We start from the raw sequence: 24066 nt of genomic DNA, 5'->3' as shown, positions 1-24066 counted from the left end.
AAAAAAGATATTTAAAAAAAAAATATATATATATATATATATTTTTTTTTTTAAAGTCTGCTTAGTCGCAGGCGAATCTGGCTGGGGCTTCTGCTTGGAAGACGGCGCAAGGATAAGCCCAGGCCCGAAGGCGCCCGGTGGCCAGGCGGCGGCTCACCCGCGCGCCCCAGCGAGCCCAGGGCCCTTTCCCACCGCGCCGGGGTGCGCATATTCAAAGGCGGAGGAAGGGAGGCAGCGCCCAACTAGCCCGGGAGGCGTGCGCGGGCTTTGGGGGGTCTGCGCCCCGCAGCGCGCCGAGGCCCCGCCTGGGCGGCTGAAGAAGGGGCCGCCCCGCCCCTTCCCGCCCCGCCCCGCCCCGCCCCATGTAAGCTCCTAGCCCTCGGCGGGGTCTCCCTCCCAGTGGCCGGGTGCCGCCCTCGCCTCCAGCGCTCCGCTCCGCTCCCCGCACGGCCGCCCAATGCCCAGCCCCGCGCCGCGAGCCCGCCGGCCGCCCGCTCCCCCCGGCGCTCGGGACCAGCCCCCGCGCTCAGGCGGCTCCCGCGCGCCCCGGCCGCCCGCGCTCCCGCGCCGCCCCCCAGGCCCAGGCACTCCGCGGGCTCCCGGGCGCCTGGACTCGTCCTTCTCCGTCGAGGCCATCCTGGCCAGGCCCGCCCGCCGCGCGCCCGCCGCCCCGCGGCCCGGCCCCGCGCCCTCCGGGCTTCCCGCGACGTGGCTGCCCGCCTACCTGAGCGCGGGTCTCCTCCAGCCTCGCCCCCAGCCGCCCCGGCCCGGGCTCCGCCTGGCTCCCTGCTGCGGCCTTCGGGGGGGCCTCGGCGTCACAGGTACGAGGTGGCGGGGCGGCGGGCGCGTGGCAGCCGCGACGGTGGGCACACGGCAGGGGAGAAGGCCCTGAGCTCGAGAGCCACGCGCGGTCGGAGCGGGGCGGGGCCCGTGCCCCTTGGCCGTGCGGTGCAGCCCGAGGCCCGCGGGAGGGACTGGCGGAGACCAGGGACCGCCGCGCGAGCTGCCCCCCACGCGCGCTGCTGAGGAGGGAGGCGCGGCGTGCGATGCGGGCCTCGGAAGGCGCGGCCGCGGCCAGCCTGGGGCTGCAGAGCGGCCCTTCGAAGGGGTCGACGGTCTCTCGCTCCCTCCACGCCCTCGGATAATTCACGCTCGGTAGCGCACGCTCATCCGCAAAGCGGCTCTCTTCCCCGGAACGGACGGCCGCGTTTTATCTGGGCGAAGCGGCTGCTGCGGTGGTGAGGTGCGGCGAGGAGCTGGGAGGAGCGGACAGATTCCCGGACCCCAGTGCCGCCCCCGCCGCCGCTCACTGCCCCGAGCCTGCTGGCCTGTGGCGCTCTTAGAGGGGGACCTCAGGCGGTGCGGCGCAGGCACTTCCAGCCGAATAAATAAATCCGTCCATGCATCCAACCACGCATCTCCATCCATCCATCCATCCATCCATCCATCCATCCATCCCAAAGAGAATTGAACTGTTTCCCTAACGTTCTCTAGCGTTAACATCCACCTACAGGAGCCTTTGCCATTTTTGGCAATCTGATTCATGCTTTCCCACCTACCCCTGAGCAAAGTCAGTGCAAGCCGTGTCAACCCGTTACCAAGATCCATGTAACAGTTTTACCTGGTGCCTACTCCCCGGGCTCTCTCCATTCTGCGTTTCCCCTTTCAGCCGGTCATTCTCCACCCCACCCTCATTCTAGGCTCTCTACCCCATCCAAATTCATGCCACTGCATCTGAGCGACGTGCGCATGGCTCCAAGCCACTTTTCCTTAACCTCCTCACACTGCGGAGCTCTGAATTGCAGTTTACCATCTTATATTACAGTGATCTCATTTTCAAGTTCGTTTTTGCATAGTTATTACATTCATACAGCTCAAACTTCAAAATGTTTAAGTTAGAGAATTCCCCTTAACATTCCTGTTCCCCAGTCACCTGGTTAACCCCACCCCACAAGCAGCCAAGGATACCAATCTCTTTATCCTTCCAGAGGTATTTTATGCATATTGTTTGTGTCTGTGTGTGTGTACATATGCTCTTTAGGCTTAGAGCTGGCTCACTGCTCAGGCTTCTGGGGTACCCCAGACTGGGCTGCAGCAGAGGAACTTCAGGACACTGAGAGACCCCAAAAGAGGGTTCGGACTATTTTTAACTTGAAGCAGCTGGAAGAGTTGGAGAACGTCTTTACAAAGCAGCACAATCTTGTGGGGAAGAAGAGAGCTCAGCTAGCAGCCCGGCTCAACCTTACAGAGAATCAGGTGAGAGCAGGGGACTGCTGCAGGACTGTGGCTGCACATGGAGGCAGACCAGAAGGCCCTGGGTGAGGTTGGGGGGAGACATGGACCCTCTGCCTCTTGGGCCAGGCCACTGGGGGAGGCAGGCCACAATCTTTGGCACACTCCCTACATGAATGAGCAAAATAGTCCCACATTTGAAACCACATTATGGAATGACACACAATCTAGATATTAATCTAGAACTTTATGTTTCCATGTTAAAAAAAAGAAGCTGACAGTGAAATTAAGTATGTTCAAGGACAAAATATTAAAAATAGTAATAAACATTCCCTTGATCTCCATATTCTCCTCTAGCCACTACACCATTTTTCTGCTCTTTTCATAGGCAGACTTCCCAAGAACTTGTTATAGTCACTCTGTGTCCTCATTTCCCATCTGCTTAACTCATTCCAATATGAATTCTTTCCCCACTGTTCCATCGGAACTTCTCCTCCGGGTCCCTTAATGACCTCCAGGTTGCCAAACTCAGCAGATGCTGTCCTCCTCTTATTCAGTTGACTGCACCTTCTCTATTGACACACACTTCCCTTGGCTTCTGGATACCACATTCTTGGTTTACCAGCTCTCTGGCCACTTCTCTGTCATCTCTGTAGGGGTACTCTTCTCTTTGTGACCTCAAATTTGTCTCCCCAGCTGATCTCATTTATTCCCACAGTTTTTTTTGTTTGTTTGTTTTTAGATTTTATTTATTTATTCATGAGAGACACAGAGAGGCAGAGACACAGGCAGAGGGAGAAGCAGGATCCTGGTGGGGAGCCCAATGGGAGACTCGATCCCAGGACCCCAGGATCATGCCCTGAGCTGAAGGCAGCCGCTCAACTGCTGAGCCACCCAGGCATCCTTATCCCCACGGTTTTAAATACCATCTATAAGCCAACAACTCCCAGATTTATATTCCACCCACTCCTTTTTTCTTTTTCTTTTTCTTTTTTTTTAAATTTTTTATTTATTTATGATAGTCACAGAGAGAGAGAGAGAGAGGCAGAGACACAGGCAGAGGGAGAAGCAGGCTCCATGCACCGGGAGCCTGATGTGGGATTCGATTCTGGGTCTCCAGGATCGCGCCCTGGGCCAAAGGCAGGCGCCAAACCGCTACGCCACCCAGGGATCCCTCTTTTTCTTTTTTTTTTGTTTAAGATTTTATTTATTCATTCATGAGAGACATATAGAGAGAGACAGGGACACAGGCAGAAGCAGGCTCCCTCCAAGGAGCCCGATGCGGGATTTGATCCCCATCAGGCCATGATCATGGCCTGAGCCAAAGGCAGATGCTCAACCACTGAGCATCCCAGGCGTCCCCACTCCTTTTTTTCTCACTTGTACATCTACCTACCTTCTTGAGGTCTCCACTTGGATGTCTTCTGGGTAGGCATTTCAAACTTAACAAACCTAAACCTCAATTCTTGACCTTTTCCCTCTCCAGATCTGTTCCTCTCCCTAACTCATGGCTCCACCATCCATCCAATTGCTCAAAATACCAAGTCATCCTAGATTCCTCCTTCTCTCCCACCTCCAGTCCATCAGCAAGCCTTGTCACCTATACCTTCAAAATACAGGATCACTTCAGTTTTCTCCATTGCCCCTAGTTCATCCCAATCCCAGCTTCTTTCTGGATCATTGCAGTAGCCTCTCAGCCATCTTTCTGCATCTCCTTTTATATTCTTCACATAGCTTCCATGGTCCTAGGTGATCTGGCCTCTGCTGACTCCTCTCATTTTCCCTTCCTTCACTTCCCCATCTCCGTCTCAGATACTTCAGCCATGCTCTCCTCCTTTCTGGTCCTCAAGCACACCACACTTTCCTACATGTCGTCCCCTGTTCCGGCCTGCTTTTCTCTGTCCCCATTAAACCAGCCTCTTATCCTTCAACCTCAGCTTAAGTGCTGGTTCCTCAGAGAGGCTCAAACCCCCCATTTGTGTTTATGTATTTCTTTGTTTCCATGTTTGTTATTTTCCTTTCTCTGGACTGTGAGTTCTATGAGGTCAGGGACCATAGCTCTATTGCTCCACCATGTATCACCATCACCTAGGATGGTACCTAGTACATAAAGGAGCTCAATAAATATTTGTTGGATGAACAAGTGGTGTCTGAAATTATAGGGAAAGGTGTTTGGGAGGAGATGCTTTGTTAGAAGAAAGAGCAGGGATGCCTGGGGAGCTCAGTGGTTGAGCATCTGCCTTCAGCTCAGGGTGTGATCCCGGGGTCCTGGGATCGAGTCCTGTATCAGACTCCCCGCAGGGAGCCTGCTTCTCCCTCTGCCTATATCTCTGCCTCTCTTTGTGTCTCTCAAGAATACATACATATATAAAAGAGCGAATGTGGGCCCAAAGAGCAGTTGTCACTGTGTGTCGGGCGGGGACCAGGGGAGCTGCTGGTCATATTCCAGCCTCTGACCATTGCCTCTGATTGTAGGTGAGAATCTGGTTCCAAAACCGCAGGGTCAAGTATCAGAAGCAGCAAAGGCTGAAGCTGCCAGCTGTATCTGCCGTGGCTGCCCCCCAGGATGAGCCCTCCAGCAGCTCTGATAACAGCATACAGAGAGAAGACACTGAGTCAGGAGTGGACAGCTGAGGACTGGAACAGAGCCCGAGGCCATCTGGGCTAGTTCTTCTTGGGGGAACTAACTGGAACTATTGAGGCCTTTTTCTTCACCTGTGTAATGGGTGCATGAACAACTTAGTCCTCCCAGAGCTGACAGGATGTCTGTAAAGCTGTTACAGTGTACCAGACTGGGTGCTAAGTGTTCAGTAACTGTTAAGGTTTCTAGATTTCCTTCACCTGGGGAAATCTGCGTTCTGGTGTGGTGCTTACACCAGAACTGGCCTCTCCAGGTATTTCATCTGTTACTGACCTGGCCTGGCTGAGAAGGGGCCTCCCTGAATCAGTGTCTGGGCCTAGAAGCCTCTTGCCCTCTGAAGGTGGTGGAGTTGGAAGCAAAGAGGGAAAGGTAAACTGTTTTGCCTACTTGCCTTCATGGAGTTTCCCAAAGTTTTCTTATTTTGTCTGAACTATTACCACTTTCAGTAGCTCAGCCCCAGCTGCCTGAGTAGAAGCAGGCATGCTACCCTGGCCACGATCTTTTCCCCTATAGTTATCCACCCTCATTCCTCTCCACCATTACATAAAATAGAGAAATTTGGCTCTACCTTTGCCAAGGCAGGCATTTTGTCACTCTGCTTATTTCCAGGAGACAGTTATAACTTCTCCCCCTTCAAGATCTTAACTCATGATCTGCTTTCCTTCCCAGGAAGCTGCTAAGTTTTTCTATAAGAAACCTGCTGATAGTCTACCCATGTGAGGCCAGTCACCAGCAATTCCAGACCTGATTTTTCTAGCTTTCTTCATTCCTGGACAGGCCTCTGTTAAGGGTATTGATTTAGAACCTAGGATGGTTTCTCCATAGTGAGGTGAGCTGGTGAAAAGAGGCCTGCCCTGCCACCTCGTGGTGAGAGAAGGCATGGTCCCCATTGCTGTCGGCAGTGTTCTGAAGGAAAGAGGAAAGGCAGGGAGCAGAGGTTGCCCTGGAAAACCACATGCTTCCAAGGTAGTGGTAGACCAGCCTCTCCTAGACACTAGGTCACAGGCTTCAGAGAGGCCAGCGTCTAGCCCCAAGAACCCTTCTCTCTCCCAGTCTTAAGGGAAATCCTTCCTAATGCTGGACCCAAAGTCAACTCCCTCAATCAAAGGGATCCAGCTGCATCTACCTCTTCTAGCACCTGCCTCTTCAATTGGCTTAACTTTTTAAAAATAAAAAAAAAAAAAAATCAACAGTTAACCTGTTCAGCAGTTACTGGGCTCTACCCAATCCCCCAGTGTCACCATGAGACCATAACAGAACAGACACACGTCCTTTTTCAAGGAGTGCAGAATCAATTGGAGGACAAAAAGGCATGGTGATCAGGCTTGGCTGTGGGAATAGATGCTTTAAGTCAGTGGTTTCAGCTTCTTGGGGTCCTGAATGAGAAAACAGGCCCCTCTTCGGTTTCCAGGACAATGTGCATATGACACTACTTCTGCATACAATTTCAGGGGTCCTCAGACCTGAGGTCTACCATGTACCCTCTTCCACCACCCCTAGGCTGCAAGGTCCCTAAACCCCTTTAGGGGCTGAGAGAAGCACAATTCCAGCTTGATCTGCCGTAGAAGGCCTAAGGAAAAGGGAATTCTTGCACCCGACTGAGTAGGATGGATAGGTGCATCCTACTATCCTACTAAGTAAGCTAGTCCTTCCTTTCAAGTAGATCCGAGACGGTAGAAATCGGCCGGCTGCTGTCCCACCCCTCGGCTGGGTCGGAAGAGCGCTGGACTCAGGCCACTGGGTGGAGAGACAACAGGCACAAAAACACGAACTGTACACAGATCCATCAAAACTATACACACACAGGTACGTACGGAGACACAGACGCAAAAGCGCACAGATGTACAACACAAAGGCAGACCCAGCTACATCCAGCCAATCGACCTAAGCATGGATTAAAGGGATCCAAATTCGGACTCCCTAGAGCGCAAACCCTCACGCCTTCCGAGACACACACGCCGGGGGCGGGGGCGGGGGCGGGGCGGGGCCGGAGAGGGCGGGGCCTCCCGGGTCGAGGCGAGGTCAAGGGTCAGGAGGCGGAGGCGCGCCCAAGATGGCGGCCTCCATGGGCGACGTGTTCTCCTTCTGCGTGGGCGTGGCGGGCAAGGCCCGGGTCGCGGTGGAAGTCCGTTTCGTAAGCAGCGCTAAGGTAAGGCCAAGGCAGAGCCGCCGCGAGCCCCCACTCTGTCCGGCCATGGAGACAGCCACGTGGGATCCCAGGCCCGGAGCCTGGAAGCTCCTGTGCTGCTCGGACTCGGCGGCTCGCTCCCTACTCGCGGCCCGGGGGCTCCCGGTCTGTCCCCGCGCGAAGGCTTCCGGGGAGGTCACGCGGTGGATCGGGAGCCCCGAAGTCTCCGTTCGCTCCCCCTTTCCGCGGAACCCGGAGCGCCCGCCGGCGGCCCTACTCCCGCCGCTCCACGCAGGGCCGGGGTAGGGGACGCGGGGCGCCGGGGCTTACGCGCCAGGCTGGGCCCGGGGGTGGTGGGCGGGGACATGCTGAGCGGAGGGAACGGAGGTAGAGACAAGCCTGGGCCCTCAGGGATCTTTCTAGGTGAGATTTGGGGGTGGGGTGTGGAGGGAGACTAGGACCTTCCATGAAAGGCCTTGGGATGCTAAGAAATTTGGACCAGAGCTCGAAGCCCCTGGGAGCATTTGAAGCGTTTAAATAGGAGAGTGACGTAATTTTGTCGCTAGATTATCGTGTTTTAAAAGTTAAAGAAAACTACCGAAAATGCATGTAAGGAAAGAGAAAGTAAAAATCACTCATAATCCTGTACTATGTACAAATATGTGAATATTAAAATTACAATTTTAGAAATCGCTGTTTGATGCAGCAGTAAATCACATCAATAAACCTATTTCTACGTATTTTTAAGAGCTGTTTCACGGGATGGACGCAGTTATTCAACCAACTACTTATTTGTGGACTTGTATGTTGTACTTTATTTTTTCATCTCTGAGGTCAGAGGTCTTGAAGCTCAATTTCTGTGCACACATCCTTTTGTTCCCTTCAGCAGAGTGTTTTCTCTCCCAGTTAACTTTGCCAAGTGATATGTGGAAAATGGTATCACTTTCATATACATTTCTTTGTTTGCTGAGGAAGTTGAATAATTTATCGTGAGTAATGGCTCTGTGTATTCCTGGACCCTACCCAAGAGGTCAGCCTTCTAGTCATCTGCCTCCTGATCTCCCCAACCGAACCCACTATTGCCTTCTTTCCACTCCAAGGCACATCTGGAGCATTCCTCTCCTTCCATGATAAAGCAGCTCCCCTATATCCTTGGTGTTCTCAGCTGCTCACATTTCCATATCCACCACAGGCCCCTGGGGTTCTTGACTAGGTCATAGTTTGATGGTGTCTGGGTTCTATCACTCCTAGCACACAAAGATAGTCACCTTTCCCTTCACTGCACCCCCTATCTCAGCCCCTCCTCTCTTCCCTTCTTCCTCTCACTTCATCACATCAGCCATTCTGCTTGTCCACTTGACCTTTCCCAGCCCTCTATCAAACCCCACCCCTAGAAGAATGAGCTGGCCACCCCCTCCATGCCCACACCTGATCTGTCGCTGGAGAAAATCACATACCCACCCAGACATGGTGACAAGATAGATTATGCCAAGCTTTTTACATCAATATTCATCAAGCAAGATTGATTTGTGAGGTTTTTCCTTTGTGCTATCTTCCTCAAATTACCACATCAGAGTTATACTTGTTTTTTGGTAAAATGGAGAAGCTTCCCATTTTTCTGTTACTGAATAGTTAAAATAGCATAAGGATTACTTATTCTTTGGCTTGAGAGAGGTGGGTCATAAACCATATGGACTAGGGGCCTCACATGGGAGTTGTTTTTGACTATTTTCTCTATTGCTTTTCTGGATATTTGCCAGAGCAATCTTTTAAAGATTGACCAACTACTGTGCCAGGGACAGTACCAATCAGAACATGATAGTGTCTGACCAAAGATGATGGATGCCAACCAGAGTGCTATACTGGTGCAGGTCAACCAGATAATCGGCACTGCTTCTTTGTCTAGGCTTTCTTCCTTTTGAATTCAGTTTTGTTGATTTATATTTTTCTAGAAAATTATCCATTTAGTAAAGCTTTTAAAATTTACTACATAGTCGTAGAATTTTGCACAATATTTTTTCTAAAATGTATTTTTCAAATTGGAAATATCTTTGCAAATTTATGCCCTTTGCATTCAGGTTTACTTCTCTCCAAGCGTCTTGGTAATATAAATGAGAGCTGCTTTTCTTGAAACACTGTCTTATGTTTGGGGGGATGAGTGGTTTCATAAAGGAACCAGCTTTGATTCTGTTCCCTTTGTTTTGATGACTAAGTATTTTCTGCATTCGGTCCTCCAGAAAGAGAGAGAAAGACATCGTTATTTACCCAATGTTGAGATTTGAGATTGTCAGCGATAGTGTGGGTCCATGTTGATATCCCTTTGTCCCATTGAAGAAGGCCATCTTTTCATTTTGCTAGATTGGGTCTGGCACTAAAAGGCACGGAGGTGGGGTTCCAAGAAGGCAACCAAGGATACATCAATGGCTTTGGCAAGAGGTTTTGTCCAGCTGTCCCACTCTGCACTTAGAGTTCCCAGAGTATTCAGGGTTGAGATCTGTAGCTCATGGGTTGCTCCAGGCCATCCTGGTTTACACATTCCTGCTTCTCTGACTTTGGGAGGCTCTGCTATCTAGCCATAGTGCCAATGCTAGAAGGAAACTGGGAGCTACCTAAGAGGGCACATGATGGGACGTCTCACTGCTATGTCCGTTCGTTCCTTCCTTCCTTCCTTCATTCTCTTTTTGTGACAATTCAGTGCTGTCAGGGGCACTACCCCTCTTCTCTAAGTGTACCTCCAGAGTAAGTGCCCAGCAGGGCCAGTAACTGCCTGGGTTCTGAGGCTATCTCCTGAGCCCCTCTGCATCACCTTCATGTCTTACAGGCTGTGTACAGTGCTTTAGACCACAGTGCCTCAGACTTTAACATGCATGTGCATCATCTGAGCATCTTGTTAAAATGCACATTCTGCTTCAGCAGGTCTCGGGTGGGTGGGGCCTGAGATTCTGCATTTCTGAGTCTTCCAGATGATGCCCTTGTTGCCCATCCATCACCTCATTTTGAGTAGTAAGAAGCTAAAGCTCATAAGGTGAGCTTGGGTTGAGGTGCATCCTGGAAACTACCGTAGGTATTGTTATAATTTTCATATGCGAAACAGATGCAAAGAAGTGAAGCAATTGGCTCCAAGGTTCACAGCAAGTAGTATTAGGGTTGATGCTAGAATTTGTCATTCCTTTTAGTGTAACACTGAGAACTTGTGTCCTGTGAGTACCCCACTGACCAGGGGAATACAGCACATTCTCCCCCAACTAGGCTTCCCTCTACTGTGGCATAGGAGTCCTCTGCAACCCTGAGCAGCAGTATCATTGCCAGGATCCTGGAGGGGGGCACATGGGTAACTCCAAGAAGACCACCCTGTCATTACCACCTCCTGGTACAGGAGCCTCGGTGCTCCTCTGGCCTTTCCAAAAATTCTCCTCCTCTGACTGACATGGCAGCTCCCTCCGCATCCCAGTTCCTCTGCTCTGAACAGGCTGACAGAAGTGTGGCTGAAAGTAGGTCAGAGGAGGCAGTTATGGGGGGATGCTGACCATGTTCCACCAACCCTCCCAAGGCAGAAGCCTCTCCTGAGAGGGAGGTGAATGGGGGGTGATGCTGGGCAGCCCTCTGGGAATCCTTGGAGCAGTGTCCTCTTTCTTTCTTTATGGCCATCCTATTCCTTTTTCTCCCTGGTAGGGAAAGGGGCTGTTTGCCACACAACTGATCCGGAAGGGGGAGACCGTCTTTGTAGAACGGCCCCTGGTGGCTGCACAGTTTCTCTGGAATGCACTTTATCGCTACCGAGGTGAGCACATCTTGTCCACTCCTCATGGCTGCTGGGCCTAGCTGTCTTTGTGTCTCTGGTGTCTCTGGGAATTCAGGTGTTGGGAGAAAAGTTCATCTTCCCTTGGAGAACTGTGCCTGAGAACCATGCTGCTGTCTAGTGTCAGGGCATTTGGGACTGCGAATGAGTGGTAGAGGGGCTCTTCCAGTCTGCTCCCTGGGGGAGGACTGTCACTCAGGTGGAACTCAGTCTGAGTCAGAGTACGGGGGATGTGTGTCATGCCAAAGGGCTCTGTGCCAAAGAGCAGCCCCTCCAAGAGAGGGCCACGGGCCCTGTGGTCAAAACAGGCTGAGTTAGGGGTCAGAAGCAAGTAGAATGCACTTAGTTTTTCCAGCCATATGCTTTTTTCACACTTAGGCTACAGACAAACATGAAAGGAGGTCACTTGGCTGCAGAATGTGGGGAAAGCACATTCTGAGGGGCTAGGAGGAGAGCCCCACAAACTCAGTCCCACTGGGAAGGGGGGAGAGCCTGACAGGAGGGGTGGAACTCCATAGAAGGATGAAAACCAATCGGTGTTGGAATGCCTGTGAAATCATTCACTCATTCTGTTCTTTAACACGGTTGTTCATTCACTTCCCAAATGTCTGCTGAGCACCTACCATGTGCCAGCCACTATTTTTAGCCCTAGAGATGCTGCTGTGAAAAAGACAAAACATGGCTCCTGTCCTAAAGACACTACTCACATTGTCCTGTGTGGCTCTCTCCCTCAGCTTGTGACCACTGCCTTCGGGCACTGGAGAAGGCAGAGGAGAATGCCCAGAGGCTGACTGGGAAACCAGGCCAGGTTCTGCCTCACCCTGAGCTGTGTGCTGTGCGCAAGGACCTCCACCAGAACTGTCCCCACTGTCAGGTGAGCATCCCTGGGGAGTACACATGGAAGGATGCTGGGGGAGAGGCCTTAGCTGAAGTCCTCTGTGAGTACCATGAGCAAGTCACGGCCCCTGAGAGCCATAATGTAGGGGAAGACATTCAAAAGACTCAGTTACTGCTTCATTTGTGTCCTCCCTACCCCAGTCCCGCTCTCTAGAAAATAGGTCTGATGAGAACTTGCCCTCTTCCCAGGACGTTGGCAGGGCTCTTCCCTCTACCTGAAAGCTCTCTCCTTCCCATAGTTTAACAAGCCTGGGTGCGCTTCTCACATGCTCCCAGGACACTATATGCTTTCTGCTCATGATGCCACAGAGCTACTGCTCAGGGGCTATTCATAGAAGGAACACAGTTAGTGCAGGTGAGTACCACTGAGGAATGTCTGTGCCTCATACCATGAGGATCTGTGCCAGATCCTAGGGTATTGACCTCCACCCACTCATCCAGGTGATGTACTGCAGTGCAGAATGTCGACTGGCAGCTGCCGAGCAATATCATCAGGTCCTGTGCCCAGGGCCCTCCCAGGATGACCCCCTGCATCCTCTCAATAAGCTGCAGGAGGCATGGAGGTAGGTAGCATTTCATCTCTTCCGTTCATCTTCCCTCTTTGCCTGCCTACTTGAGATCAGCAGATGCAGTCATCTGTCTTAAACTGCCATCCCCCTGATTTTTCCTCCATTCTTAGGGTTTAACAGAAGTCACATCACCCAACCCCCTGCCTTCAACGTGAGCCGCCAGTCCCACCACCCTCAGTATTGTATACACTCCCAGGAAGAGCCCCATTGAGCCCCTAGGGATGTAAAGTCCTGCCCACATCCTTGCCAATGACTTCCTCCCTTTGGTTATAAATGGAGGTGGTAGGAAAGATTCTCCATAGCAATCAGACTGGGCTTCCCTGAATGCAGCTACTGGGAAGGGAATTTCTAGGCCAGATCTTTTTCTTTCACCCCAGGAGTGTTCACTACCCCCCTGAGACTGCAAGCATCATGTTGATGGCCCGGATGGTGGCCACAGTGAAGCAGGTGAGTTCACCCATCCCTCCCAGGGAAGCCAGTTCTGACCTCATTTGCCCCTTGGCCACAGTCTTCCCCCACTCACCTCAAAACCCTGACTTGGATGAAGAGCTCCCCCTGGGCTTCCCAGAGGAGAGCTATGCGCTATGTAAAATCAGGAGCAGCTAACCATAAGTCTGGCAGGAGACTCATCTTTCCTGCAGCCTCTAGTCTAAGACAGGGTGTCCTATACAGCAGCAGGTCACGTACTCAGCTTACAGGTGCCACTTTTTCAGGATTGTGCCTCACTTGTAAAGTGATAGGAGCCACTCCAACACCTTCTATTAACATTGAAGCTCCACAGCCTCATCCTCCTGCTTTCCTAAGTGTTACACTGGCTAGCCTGGCCCCGTTGGGGAGATGGCTGGGTGTGGGCAGGGAGGGGAGGAAGCTCCCAGGCCAAGGAAGGGTCTACCAAGAATCTCATATGTGCTGGTGTTTCCCTGATGGCAGGGGCTTTAGAATCACAGCCTACCCTCCCTCCTGGGCACAGGGGGCAGCAAGGAGGCAGGCATCCCCAAGTCCATGTGTGCACATGCATGCATGTACGGGTGTATGTGAACATGACTATTTGTTCACTGCAGGCTAAGGATAAAGATCGTTGGATCAGACTCTTCTCCCAGTTCTGTAATAAAACAGCCAATGAGGAGGAGGAAATTGTCCACAAACTCCTGGGGGACAAATTCAAGGTTAGTCTTTGCCTGTGATCCCCCTACCCCCAATAGCCTTGAAGGTTCTGTGGCTGCCTGACGGGAGCTGCACATTTGTCCCTTCCCAGCCACAGGAAGAGGTTAGAGCCTAGGGCCTATATTCCTGCCACTATTTAACTTTGTGCCCTAACATGGACCAAGAGTTGAGAAGTAGGATGATGACAGAGGAAGGAAGGATTGGGTGCTCTGACATAATAAAGCAGAATCTCAGGATAGCAGCGGGCAGGTCAGTCACAACGGAGAAAAACGGGCTGGGGGTCCCTAGGGTGAGGGAGCAGTGTGAAACAGGAGGATTTTAGCTGCCCGTGTGCTGAGTACCTACTCCCACCCAAGGAGGATAGCAGACTCCCAGGCAGGAGCTGCCTGAAAGCACAGGCAGGGTTGAAAGGACAGCTGGGGTAGGCCTTCCTACATTCATTCTGGGGACAGGAGTAGGGAGTCAGGCTGGCCCGGAGGCCAGGTCAGGGGGCCTGGAAGATGGTGGTAAGGACAGACATTCCAGGCAAGGTTGCCTCAAGCCCTCCTGGTACAAGCGCTGGAGAATAGGGAGGAGTTTGGGTTTGCCACCCTGGGTTGGAACCATCCACCAGACTGCCAAGGTTCTTTGGAAATAAGGACTCTGTGGCCTTCCTTTGCCTTCAGGGAAAGCTCATTCTACAGAGCTGGCCCTTTTTCTTCCCTCACCCGGTCTTCTGGGCCCTGCCTGGGTGCTAATGGCAAATCCCCAGGAACACAAGTCTCTCCCTGCTTCCCCCACACCAGGGCCAGCTGGAACTTCTGCGGAGGCTCTTCACAGAGGCCCTTTATGAGGAGGCACTCAGCCAGGTGAGTGAGTGCCTGGGGAAGGTGGGACCAGTGGCCTCCTACCCATTCCAGCTCCCCAGGAGCAACCAGGTCAGCATCTCCTACTTGAAGAGCTAACCCCGAGCTGACTTGGTATGAAGTTGGGATGGGACTGACTCACAGAAGACTTCCTAAATGGAGAGTTGTATCAGGAAGAAAAGTGAGTGACTATAGTCTGTGCACTCATTTTTCTTTCTCCCCACAGTGGTTCACACCAGATGGATTCCGGTCTCTCTTTGCTCTTGTTGGGACCAATGGCCAAGGAATTGGGACCAGGTTAGGAGGGAATGTTCCAAAGCTATTGAACTTGTCTCTCAGGGCTGGGGTGGGAGATTGACAGAGGAAGGTAGCCACATCTCCTTTCAAGATTAGGGTGGGGTAAGGTATAATTCTGTGGCCCAAGCGTTGGACTGGATGCAGTGGTGGGAGTCAGAAAGGCTCAGGTGGTAAAATTTGCTCTTGGGAGCTTTGGTCTTTTGGGGAAGATGGGCCTCTGCCCCGGAGAAAGAAGTGGGCTTAACTTGCCTGGAGGTGGAGAGTCCTGTGAGCTGGGCCTCCTCTTCTCCAACCATGGATGCCTGGGACCCCCAGCTCCCTGAGCCAGTGGGTCCATGCCTGTGATGCTCTGGAACTGAAGCCTCAGGACCGAGAGCAGCTGGACGCCTTCATTGACCAGCTGTACAAGGACATCGAGGCAGGTTGGTGAGATGGAGCCTTGGTCTCACCCAACCTTGGATGCCCCCCATTCAGATACAGTCTTCCCCCGAGGGAGTTCTAAGCGAACAGTTGGGGAAGCTAATCCCTATGTGCCTATGAGAAACTGGAGATCTATCCACAGGACACAGAGATAAGCCATGACCCCAAGATCCATACAGAGGCTCGGTCCTGAGGGTTGGGGGGTCCTGGACAAGTAAGGTGATACCCATTTATGGGAAAGCAAGCTCGTGCCTCCAAGAAGCAAGGTCAGGTGAAATGGTAGTGACTAGTGGCAAGACAGTAGACCCAGTAGACCCAGTGCCTATCCTCATAACCCTTGTTTTCTTTTCCTCCCAGTAAAATGGATAGAATAACATCTGAATATTACTGTCTTACAGCAACTGGCGAGTTTCTTAACTGTGAAGGATCTGGCCTGTATGTGCTTCAGAGCTGCTGTGAGTCCCGGTATTAAGGAGGGGTAGCCTTACGGCCACAGGACATCTCTCCTACTTGGTCCCTTGTAGGCTGGTGGAGAGGACTCTAGGAGCAGGATTGGTTCTGAGCTTCTTTGGGGATTTTCTCATTCATTCTTTTATTGGACTGTTCATGCCTTAATATATGTGTATATATCAGATCTTCCAGGGGGCCAGGCCCTGTGCTCAAGTATGACACAGACTCTGATTCTAGGCATATACCACCACTGCCCTGTCAGGTTCGGGAGGGGGGTGTTACAAGACCTTGGGAGGAGGGAGCTCAGGCAAGAAGGGGAGTCTCATAAGCACCTGACAGGGAGGAGCAGAGCCACTTCACACAGTTGTCTTTTGCAGACTCAGCCTCTCCCCCTCTGATTTCCTCACTGTAAGCCCCCCCTCCCAGGCTCTGGGACCATTCTGCCCCTCCCAAACTAGGCTCACAGAGAGCCTAGTTGGCTCAGCTGTTACCAGACAGGACTGAGTTAAGTGGTCAGGCACGGGAGTTCTTTCATAGCCCTGCTCCTCCTCCTGTGGGACACTGGAGACACAAGCGAGACTCCAGCTGCCCAGTGCTGAGGACAGCAGGGGCAGTGATGGCAGGTGGGAGGGGGTAGGAAGTAAGTGCATGTGTGCCTGTGCTCTGTGGTCTTCAGGAAAGAGCCCCATACAGGGAGTTGGGAAGCTTGGGTGCCAGGATCTGTGCAGCCCCAGCAGGGATCAGAGAACAGGGAAGGATGGGGAACCAGTGCTCTGCACCTTGAAGCTGTTATTTTTATTACTCAACAGTCCTTATTATTTGCCTCTTTCAGGTAACCACAGCTGTGTCCCCAATGCAGAGACCACTTTCCCAGAAAACAACTTCCTTTTGCATGTCACCGCCTTGGAGGATATCAAGCCAGGAGAGGTGAAGGGGCTTGGAACTGGGGGGTGGGGTTGGGGAGGGGGCAGTTGGCCCTGCAGGTTCTCCCCAAAGGATAGCCAGGGCCCCCAGTTCAGGCCGTTTAGTTGAATCCCCACATGCCCCAGGACAGGAGTCTTTCTCCCCATGATTATGCTCTAACCCCACCCCTCCCCCAGTTCTTCACAAAATAGCCAGAAAGCCCCAGAGCAATGATTGAGGGGCAACTGTGTGCCCACATTCTTCTTCCTAGCCACCTTCTGATCAACAAATCCACTTCTTCTAAGAAAGCAAGAGATGGCTCTTTGTGGCTTGGGCTGTGGATGAATGTGTGGGTTTGGGGTCCTGACTGGGCACAGTACACAGAGTCTGGATGCATCTTCCAGGGGAAGTAGCATCATATCAAGATAACCTCTGACCCCAGCTATGACCTTGGCCATCAACTGCCTGTAACCATAACCTGAGGCTAACCACAGTTCCCTCTCTGTCTCAGACACAAGCCTCTTTGTGGTCTGCTGAGGGCACAGAGAAATGGATGAGGGCCTAGCGCCTGGGAGATGGGGCAGTGGGTAGAGATGGGGCAGTGGGTGGGGAGGCTCCCATCTAAGAGAGAGCACAGACTGCCAGATGCCACATCTTCTCTGCCCTCCAGGAAATCTGTATCAGCTACTTAGACTGCTGTCAGCGGGAGCGTAGCCGCCACAGCCGCCACAAGATCCTCAGGTGCCAGCTGGGATGCGGTGGGTGGCTGGGCTCTGGGAGGCCCCATCCTAGTGGCCGCCTGACTTCACCCTCACCACCATCCCCCATCCCCTGCAGAGAGAACTATCTGTTTGTCTGTTCCTGCCCCAAATGCCTGGCAGAGGCGGATGAACCCAATGTGACCTCGGAGGAGGAGGAAGAGGAGGAAGAGGAGGAGGAGGAAGGAGAGCCAGAAGATGCAGAGCTGGGGGATGAGATGACTGATGTGTGATGTCACCCTGCCTGGAAGGGACCCTACCCCAGACCCTGCAGGAAAAGGGGGCCTTCCTCCCAAGAGAGGAAGCTTGGAAGGAACTCCCCATTCCCCTTGCCTGGTTTCCCCCCGATTCCAGCTCTGTTTCTGCCAGAAGGTAGGACAGAGGCTGGACCCTAGGCCCTAGGCACTCACCTCCCATCAGACCTCATGCCCTAGACACTGCTGCTGAGTGGCTCAGGCTCTATGCTGTCATTGAGCCTCTCAGAACTGCCCCCGCACAATACACACACACTCTCCAGATGAGAGCAGCTGCAGCCAAGGTCAGGCCCTAACAGTGTTCTTCCCCTTGGCCCCATGGCCATGCTTACCTGTCCATCTGAGGCTTCCCCCTTCCAACCTGCTACAGAGGGGGTAACAACGTGGCAATCTGAGGATGGCCTGACTGCACTGAAGAAGAAAGGAAGGATGAGCTGCTTCTACTTTCTTCCTCACCTCCCACCCTTGTAGCTGCTAAGGCAACTGCCTGCTGCTAGCAGAGCGGGGAGAGGCAGGAAGGCGCAGCTGGGCCTCTAGAGCATCTTCCCTGAGGCTCTGTGCCGGGGACACTGAACCAGGGGGATACTTCTCTCCACCCCCCCTTTTTGGACATCTGGGGCAGTAGAGATTAACCCCATCCCCAGACTCTGAAATCTCTGTACCTTGTGCCTTGCCTACCAGGCCCTGGCACAGTGGCTGGCCACATGGGGTAAGCAAGAGGCCTCTGCCTCCCTCAAGAGGGGAATGTGGGGGATCATCACCCCTTCCTCACACTCTTTCCCACTGAGGACTCCAGCAGCATGGCTGACACTGGGGCATGACAGGCCTATGCTCCTTAATTTTGGATGCTCAAGAGGCTTCCCTGGGACCAGTTTAACATGGGTCTGTGAGGGGCTCTCTTGGCCTCAATTTCCATCTTTAGGGTCTTCAGAGAGGAACATTGAAGTCTTCCAGAAATCTAGAGGAGCTGGGCTAGATATTCTGAGATAAGCCCTGACTGAATCACCCTCCCCTTGGTTAGCACCACCCCTCATTCTTGGGTTGGATGCTATGGGAATTATAGACCATCACTTGAGATTTCTTTGCCTGCCTTCCCTGGGGAGCCTGCCACACACCCCCTGCTGAGGGATCTCTGGGAGGGCAGGTGCCCACCCTGTAGGTTGTCCTAGATCATGAGCCAGTTAGTGCCCACCTGTCTGGTATATCGGGTTCTTAACTCCTTCACAGCAGCCAGCACCCCCCACCCCCCCTCTCGCCCCTGCCTGCCCACTGTTCTTAATAAAGTGTGAGTGGTGACAGGCCTCTGCAGGAATGCTTCATGGAGAATGACTCAACAAGCTGTCTGGACACCCAGCAGTCACATAGGTGGTGCATAGGCACATGGCTTTAGACCAGGTGGTGGCAGGAGATGGGAGCTGCAGCTTCTCAGTTTGGGCTCCTCTCTGCACTCTGCACCCACACTCTGCTGTGCAAATGTTTCTAAATGCCAAGAGCACAGGTCCTTTGAGTTCTAGTGTGGATCCCCAGGACCAGGCTACTAGAAGAGTCTTCTCAGGGGACTGAACTATGGCTTCCTGAGTTCTTGAGCAGGAAGCAGGCTGTTGGGATCCAAGATTAGCACCTAAGCGCTGGTCCTAAAGGACCGTGGGCAAGTCATTTACCCTCTGTGGGCCTCAGTTTCTTCCCCCTCAAAATACAAGCATGGGACCAGAGGAATATGAAAGCCCCTCCCACCCGTGTGCTCTTATTCTAGGACACGCTTGCAACCCTGATGAGAGGCTTTATTGCTAAAAAGACAGTGAGGGTTTATTAATTCCTCAAACACCAGCTCCTTGAACCACTCCAGCAATTGCTGTGAAGTACACTAAGGAGACCTTGGGAGGGGGAGGCTGGAGCCAGGTGGGATGGGACAAGTCACAAGTGGCTCTCTGGCCACCTGCCTTTAGCCTCTTTTGTTCCAGATTCTAGCCAAGAAGCTCTGGGGTCTGACTCTTGCCTCATCCCAAGGCATGAGATGTTTGGGGGTTCCCTGAGGAAGGGAAGGCTAGCGGCATGGCTTCTTTTAGCATAGCCAAGGCCCAAGCCTTTTTCCTCTGCCCGGCTCCCCCTGTCCCCAAATGCTATCCCCAAATCCGAAAGAGCAGACTTCCTGGATTTTCCTTTCCCAGCTCAGAGTTGTTTAAGGCTGGTATGTGGGAACAACTCTTCTACCAGAAGGTCCAGGGCGGTTGCAGCAGCTCAAAGGTGGGGATGCTGGTGACATTAACTGGGATGGAAATGATGGCCCATGGCAGCCCATGCTGTTCCAGGGAGCGGCGGATCATGTAGCTGGGAGGGCATGAAGAGAGGTGGTGATGGTCACTTTCTCAGCACCCCATCATGCCCCACTGTCCCCATCACTCTGGGAGTTCTAGAGCCCAAGGACTTGGCCCTCCAACTTGTTTGGCCCAAGGACTCTTGGCCCTCCAACTGAGGCTGGCGGGGAAGGGACTGGTGATTGCTCCTGACCTCCCCAAATCGTGGCACCCAGCCTGGTGCTGATACAGCCAAAGACAAAAGAGCCCTCACCCATCTCGGCCGAGCAGGAAGAGAGCAGGGATGTCAGCTGTGCGCTGGGTACTGTCCTGGATCATCTCCACGTAGAAGCTGTCATTGTCAACCGCATTGTCAGAGATGATCACTGCCCGCCCGCCGTGCTCCTGCACCACTCGGGTCTTGGAGAGGAAGGAGCAGCCCCTGGAAGAGGTGGTGATAAGACCAAAGGAAAGGCAGGGTCCTAGCTAGCCCTCAGACTGTCACACTGGAAGGATGAAAGAAGGACCGGGGGAATTTTTCATAAAGCCTCATAAGTAAATGGTCAAAAATCTTGGAGAACCTTAAGACATTTCTTAAAGACCATTAAAAACGTGAGTTATTTCAGAGCGCCACCACCAACACTGACCTCAGAATCCACCCTACACCTGCCCTCCTTTTATGCCTGTGCCTCTGCTCCTTACCCTCTCTCCACCAGAGCAATCTGGTCCTGGATGAAGAAACCGTTGCTGAGCTCCCCACAGGCCTCTGAAGGTTCTGCAGGGACAAGGTGAATCTGCTCATACCTTGTGTGCTGAAAGACATTTAGATAGGTCAGAGTGAGGAGACTTGCCAGTTTTAAGATCAGGCTGGTCTACTAGTTCCTCACAAAATGTGAATAGTAGTTTCTGTATGCTGGGCACTGATTTTTACTAAATTTTCACCAAGAGTTATCTTAGTTGTCCTACTCCATCCTGCCTTTCCATGAACAACATAGGGGAGTTGGCATGGACCCACAAAGGGGAAGTAACTTGCCTTAAGTCACAGAGTGCAGACAGAGCTAGCAGAACCCTTGGTTCCTCACTATTTCGTGTCCCCAAAGACAACTTGTCCCTGTCTGGTGTCCAGGTCCTATTACACCCAGGAGGGTAGCTAGCTGGAAGCCCTTTCTTCCTACACAGCAGTCCTGGGAGGACAGAGCTGGATTCTGCACTCTTCTCTGTTCCAGCACTCAAGTATTGGTTGAAGGGATGAGAGAGTCACCTTACTTAGTGGGCTGGAGGTGGAGACAAGATCAGAGACAGGGTCTCCCTGAACTTACAAAGATACCACCAAAGTCCTTGGCAGGTGTGGCTGTGAAGATGTATCGAATGTCTCCAGGACTCAGCACTTGGAAGTACAAATAATCATGGATGCGTAAGCCTGGAAGATAAAGAGTATGGGTGAGATGCCTCCGGAGAACAAGCTGCTTCAAGTTCAGATCATGGACACCTTGTCTTCAACAGGGCTGGCTCTAGTCTGGGCTCAGGGACCCAACTTCAGCCAAGTGAGTCCTCCAGGTGGGTGAGACAGATGCTCTCTGCCCTGGGAAGGATAGAGCTGATGCAGAGAGAGTTAGCAACCCCAGAGAGATCAGCAGCTGCCACCACTGCTGCTATGCAGGGGAGCCAGGAAGGAGAGCCCTTGTGTTCTCTCTCTCAGGATGAATCTATCTTTGCTCTGAAGTGGACCTGAGAGTTTCAGGGTGGAGCCGTGGTAGCCTTAAAAGTGGACTCTGGTTCCATTGCCATCCCGCTAGTCTAGCCACTATCATTTCTTGTCCTCACAGGTCTAGCTTCTTAACCAGTCTATCTGCCTCCATTTTTTTCTCTCTACTGTCCATTCCCCCAAACAACAGTCAGGGGGCTTCTTAAAATATCTTTTAAAAAAATATTTATTTATTTGAGAGAGAGGCAGAGACATAGGCAGAGGGAGAAACAGGCTCCCTGCAGGGAGCCCGATGTGGGACTCGATCCCTAGACTGCGGGATCATACCGTGAGCTGAAGGCAGATGCTCAACTGCTGAGCCACCTAGGTGTCCTGCTTCTTAAAATATCTTAAAGCAAATATGATCAGGTCACTACTCCTATGGCTCCAGTACCCCTCAACAATTACCCTTTGCACTAAAAATAAAATCTAAGCTTTTAAGTGTGGTCCTGTTCCATCTGGCTCTTGGCTCCTACTACAACCTCACCGACTCCTTCCTGGCCTCCTTTCAGTTTCTTCACTTCTCTGAGTCTTCTTGCAACTGTTCCCTCTACGTGGGCGGCTTCCTCCCCTTACCCTACCCCAGTTCTTCCTCTTCACCTGGCTCACTCCTACTCATTGGTTAGGTCATAGCTTAAATGTCTCTAGAGAAACCTGCCCTATCACATGCCCCTTCAAAATGAGCTTTTTCTCCATTGACATTTTCAACATAATTTGTAATTATATAGTATTTATAATTTTTTGTTTAATGTCTGTCTCCTCCACTAAGGCAAGAGCTATAGTTTTGTAACTTAGCTCAATGCTGTATCCACATTATGTAACAGCGGCTAGGATATGTGGGTGCTCAATAAAGGTTGTTGAAGGAGTGAACAACTATTTTCAGCTCCATTGCAATGAGGAAGAGAATTTTCAGAACAACCAGATTTTTCTGGCATTTGAGACCTTCTCTTCAGCACCAAAGTGTAATCTTTTACCTAGACTTGAATCACTGGTTTCCTTAGCCCAGCAAGTGAGGAATGTGGAAGTGTGGAAGCTGCCGCCACAGGTCGAGTAGTCAGTCAACAAACCATCAAGCCACTATTGCGTGTCAGGGTTAGGACTGATTGTGGCTTTAGCTGCCCTTCTCCACTGCCCAAAACTCAGCCACTAGATCAAGTTTCACTGGCTTGGCATTGGTCTCTAAGCCTTTTTTTCCCCGGGAATGGGGATTTCCCATCAGATACATTCCCAAGAAGCCTTAACACTGAACTCACTTTCCCACACACATCTTTTCCTGGCCGTTGCATCTGCTGATCTGTGTAAATCAAGTGTGGGTATACGTATGTGCTCGTGTGTATGGTGTATACGTTTATGTGCTCCTTCAGGAGCAAACAGGTTGTGTGTGTACGTGCGTGCCTGTACCCGCGGGCCCACGTGTAAGAACGTGTGCTCCTGTATGCCCACGTGAGTGCTCACATACCTATTTCCAGCTTGTTATCTCTCTAGCTGTCCCTGGTTCCTTCTAGTCACCCCTTCAGCCGTCTGGGTCGGCGCTACCGGGGGCGTGGAGAGGAGTCTTGCTTCGACGTGAGGAGCCGAGGACTCAGAGTCTTCGGGCCGCGCCTTCCTCATGTCCCTGGGGACTACCACCCACTCAGTCCATCGCCCATGCCCAGACCTGCCCTGTCCCGAATTCGCGGGGTCCCCAAGGTGACCCGGGACTCCCCGCCCGACACGCGAGCAAGCTAGAGGGCCAGCCCCGCCCCGCAGCGCAGCCCCGCCCGTTGCCGCTCACCGTGGGCCGCGACGCACGCGGGGAGCCAGAGCACGAGACACCACCAGCCCGCGGCGCCGGGGACCATCTCCAGGGCCCGGGCCGGCGCCGCTCCCTCCAGCCGCCCCACCGCGCTGGCTCGCCGGACTTCAGCCTGACAGCCGCTCCGGCCCCAGCCCCCAGGCCCGCTCTGACCGCGGGTTGGCGGACGGGAACGAGGCCCACGGCTGATTGGCCCCGAGGCCTGCTCGTGGAGCGGCACGTTCCGCCTCTGCGCCTTAGCCCACTTCCTATTGGCCAAGAGAAGTGGGGCCGAGGCCTGATTGGTCTAAACTCTTAACAGCAACTGCCGCCTCCCCTCCCCCGGCGCCCCCGCGCCCCGGCGCCCCGGCACCTTAGTTGGGACTCGAGTCCGGGACTGCGCGGGCCGGTGGGCGAGCCGGAGAGGGGAGCGAGCCGGTTGCGCGCCGCGTCTCGCTTCAGCCGCGGGAAGTCCGCGCGGTCAGCCGCCGCGGTCTCGGCCGGATCTTCCCTGCGGCCGCCTAGCAGGACGACGATTTGCTTCTCCCAAGTGTGCTTTCCTCCTGCTCACCCCTTCCGAGGGAAGGCGTTCGTCTGGCGTCCAGGTGGTCTCCCGCGACCGCCTCTCCGCTCGTCCTCGGCCGGGTTCCACCGGTGCCTGCTCTCTGTCGGTGGGCGTGGGGACGCGGCTTGGTGATCCCCTCCCCTGGGGAGGCTGTGGCCCGCGCAGAGCCAGAAAACGGGCAGTGGGGCCGGCTGCCGGGTGCCCACGCTCGCTTGTCTGCCAGTGTACGACTGTGACCTTGGACACCTTTCATAACCTTTCAGCCTCAGTCCCTTCATCTGTAAAATGGGCATAGCAAAACCAGTGCGATAGGATTGGAAGGGCTGCGAGAT

General features: G+C 53.0%; 3 protein-coding genes across 9 annotated transcripts; 2 read left to right on the top strand and 1 right to left on the bottom strand.

Moving 5' to 3' along the window:
* The first annotated feature begins 457 nt into the window (after positions 1 to 457).
* Positions 458 to 6023, top strand: NOTO (notochord homeobox). The gene is made up of 3 exons (XM_038560606.1): positions 458 to 821; positions 2042 to 2256; positions 4708 to 6023. Exons 1-3 carry the CDS (start codon positions 458 to 460, stop codon positions 4864 to 4866), a joined length of 738 nt encoding a protein of 245 aa, XP_038416534.1. The 3' UTR covers positions 4867 to 6023.
* An 856-nt stretch (positions 6024 to 6879) lies between these two features.
* On the top strand, positions 6880 to 18665 carry SMYD5 (SMYD family member 5). The gene is made up of 13 exons (XM_038561750.1): positions 6880 to 7022; positions 10674 to 10782; positions 11535 to 11674; positions 12139 to 12260; positions 12644 to 12713; positions 13328 to 13432; positions 14216 to 14278; positions 14502 to 14572; positions 14888 to 14994; positions 15391 to 15447; positions 16275 to 16369; positions 17016 to 17086; positions 17183 to 18665. Exons 1-13 carry the CDS (start codon positions 6927 to 6929, stop codon positions 17334 to 17336), a joined length of 1260 nt encoding a protein of 419 aa, XP_038417678.1. The 5' UTR covers positions 6880 to 6926; the 3' UTR covers positions 17337 to 18665.
* PRADC1 (protease associated domain containing 1) lies at positions 7651 to 23333 on the bottom strand. 7 transcript variants are annotated; one of them, XR_005372556.1, is made up of 6 exons: positions 23170 to 23328; positions 20971 to 21071; positions 20354 to 20463; positions 19926 to 20093; positions 14822 to 14972; positions 7651 to 11093 (listed from the first exon to the last, which is right to left on the bottom strand). XR_005372556.1 is itself a non-coding variant. In XM_038561751.1 (5 exons), the coding sequence occupies exons 1-5, from the start codon at positions 23234 to 23236 to the stop codon at positions 17534 to 17536; spliced, it is 681 nt and encodes a 226-aa protein (XP_038417679.1). In that variant the 5' UTR covers positions 23237 to 23333; the 3' UTR covers positions 16223 to 17533. The 7 variants fall into 7 exon arrangements, 2 of the variants coding, with proteins under 2 accessions (XP_038417679.1, XP_038417680.1); XR_005372557.1 differs by having other exon boundaries at positions 7837 to 7967; XR_005372558.1 differs by having other exon boundaries at positions 10352 to 10486.
* Between the last annotated feature and the right edge of the window lie 733 nt (positions 23334 to 24066).

Source organism: Canis lupus, chromosome 17 (genome assembly GCF_011100685.1).
Source record: "Canis lupus familiaris isolate Mischka breed German Shepherd chromosome 17, alternate assembly UU_Cfam_GSD_1.0, whole genome shotgun sequence".
Lineage (NCBI taxonomy): Eukaryota > Metazoa > Chordata > Mammalia > Carnivora > Canidae > Canis > Canis lupus.
Note: the sequence above shows the minus strand (reverse complement) of the source record. Positions and strands in the feature narration are given on the sequence as shown.

What these genes read in the sequence shown, in the direction of transcription:
- NOTO (XM_038560606.1), top strand. Translation starts at nt 458, where the DNA reads ATGCCCAGCCCCGCGCCGCGAGCCCGCCGGCCGCCCGCTCCCCCCGGC. An exon ending in GGGGGGCCTCGGCGTCACAG is followed by an intron (nt 822 to 2,041) that starts GTACGAGGTGGC and finishes TATGCTCTTTAG; the next exon opens with GCTTAGAGCTGGCTCACTGC. An exon ending in TCAACCTTACAGAGAATCAG is followed by an intron (nt 2,257 to 4,707) that starts GTGAGAGCAGGG and finishes CTCTGATTGTAG; the next exon opens with GTGAGAATCTGGTTCCAAAA.
- SMYD5 (XM_038561750.1), top strand. Translation starts at nt 6,927, where the DNA reads ATGGCGGCCTCCATGGGCGACGTGTTCTCCTTCTGCGTGGGCGTGGCG. An exon ending in TGCACTTTATCGCTACCGAG is followed by an intron (nt 10,783 to 11,534) that starts GTGAGCACATCT and finishes TCTCTCCCTCAG; the next exon opens with CTTGTGACCACTGCCTTCGG. An exon ending in GGCCAAGGAATTGGGACCAG is followed by an intron (nt 14,573 to 14,887) that starts GTTAGGAGGGAA and finishes TGGGACCCCCAG; the next exon opens with CTCCCTGAGCCAGTGGGTCC.
- PRADC1 (XM_038561751.1), bottom strand. Translation starts at nt 23,236, where the DNA reads ATGGTCCCCGGCGCCGCGGGCTGGTGGTGTCTCGTGCTCTGGCTCCCC. An exon ending in AGGACTTTGGTGGTATCTTT is followed by an intron (nt 20,464 to 20,970) that starts GTAAGTTCAGGG and finishes AATGTCTTTCAG; the next exon opens with CACACAAGGTATGAGCAGAT. An exon ending in ATTGCTCTGGTGGAGAGAGG is followed by an intron (nt 20,094 to 20,353) that starts GTAAGGAGCAGA and finishes CACCTCTTCCAG; the next exon opens with GGGCTGCTCCTTCCTCTCCA.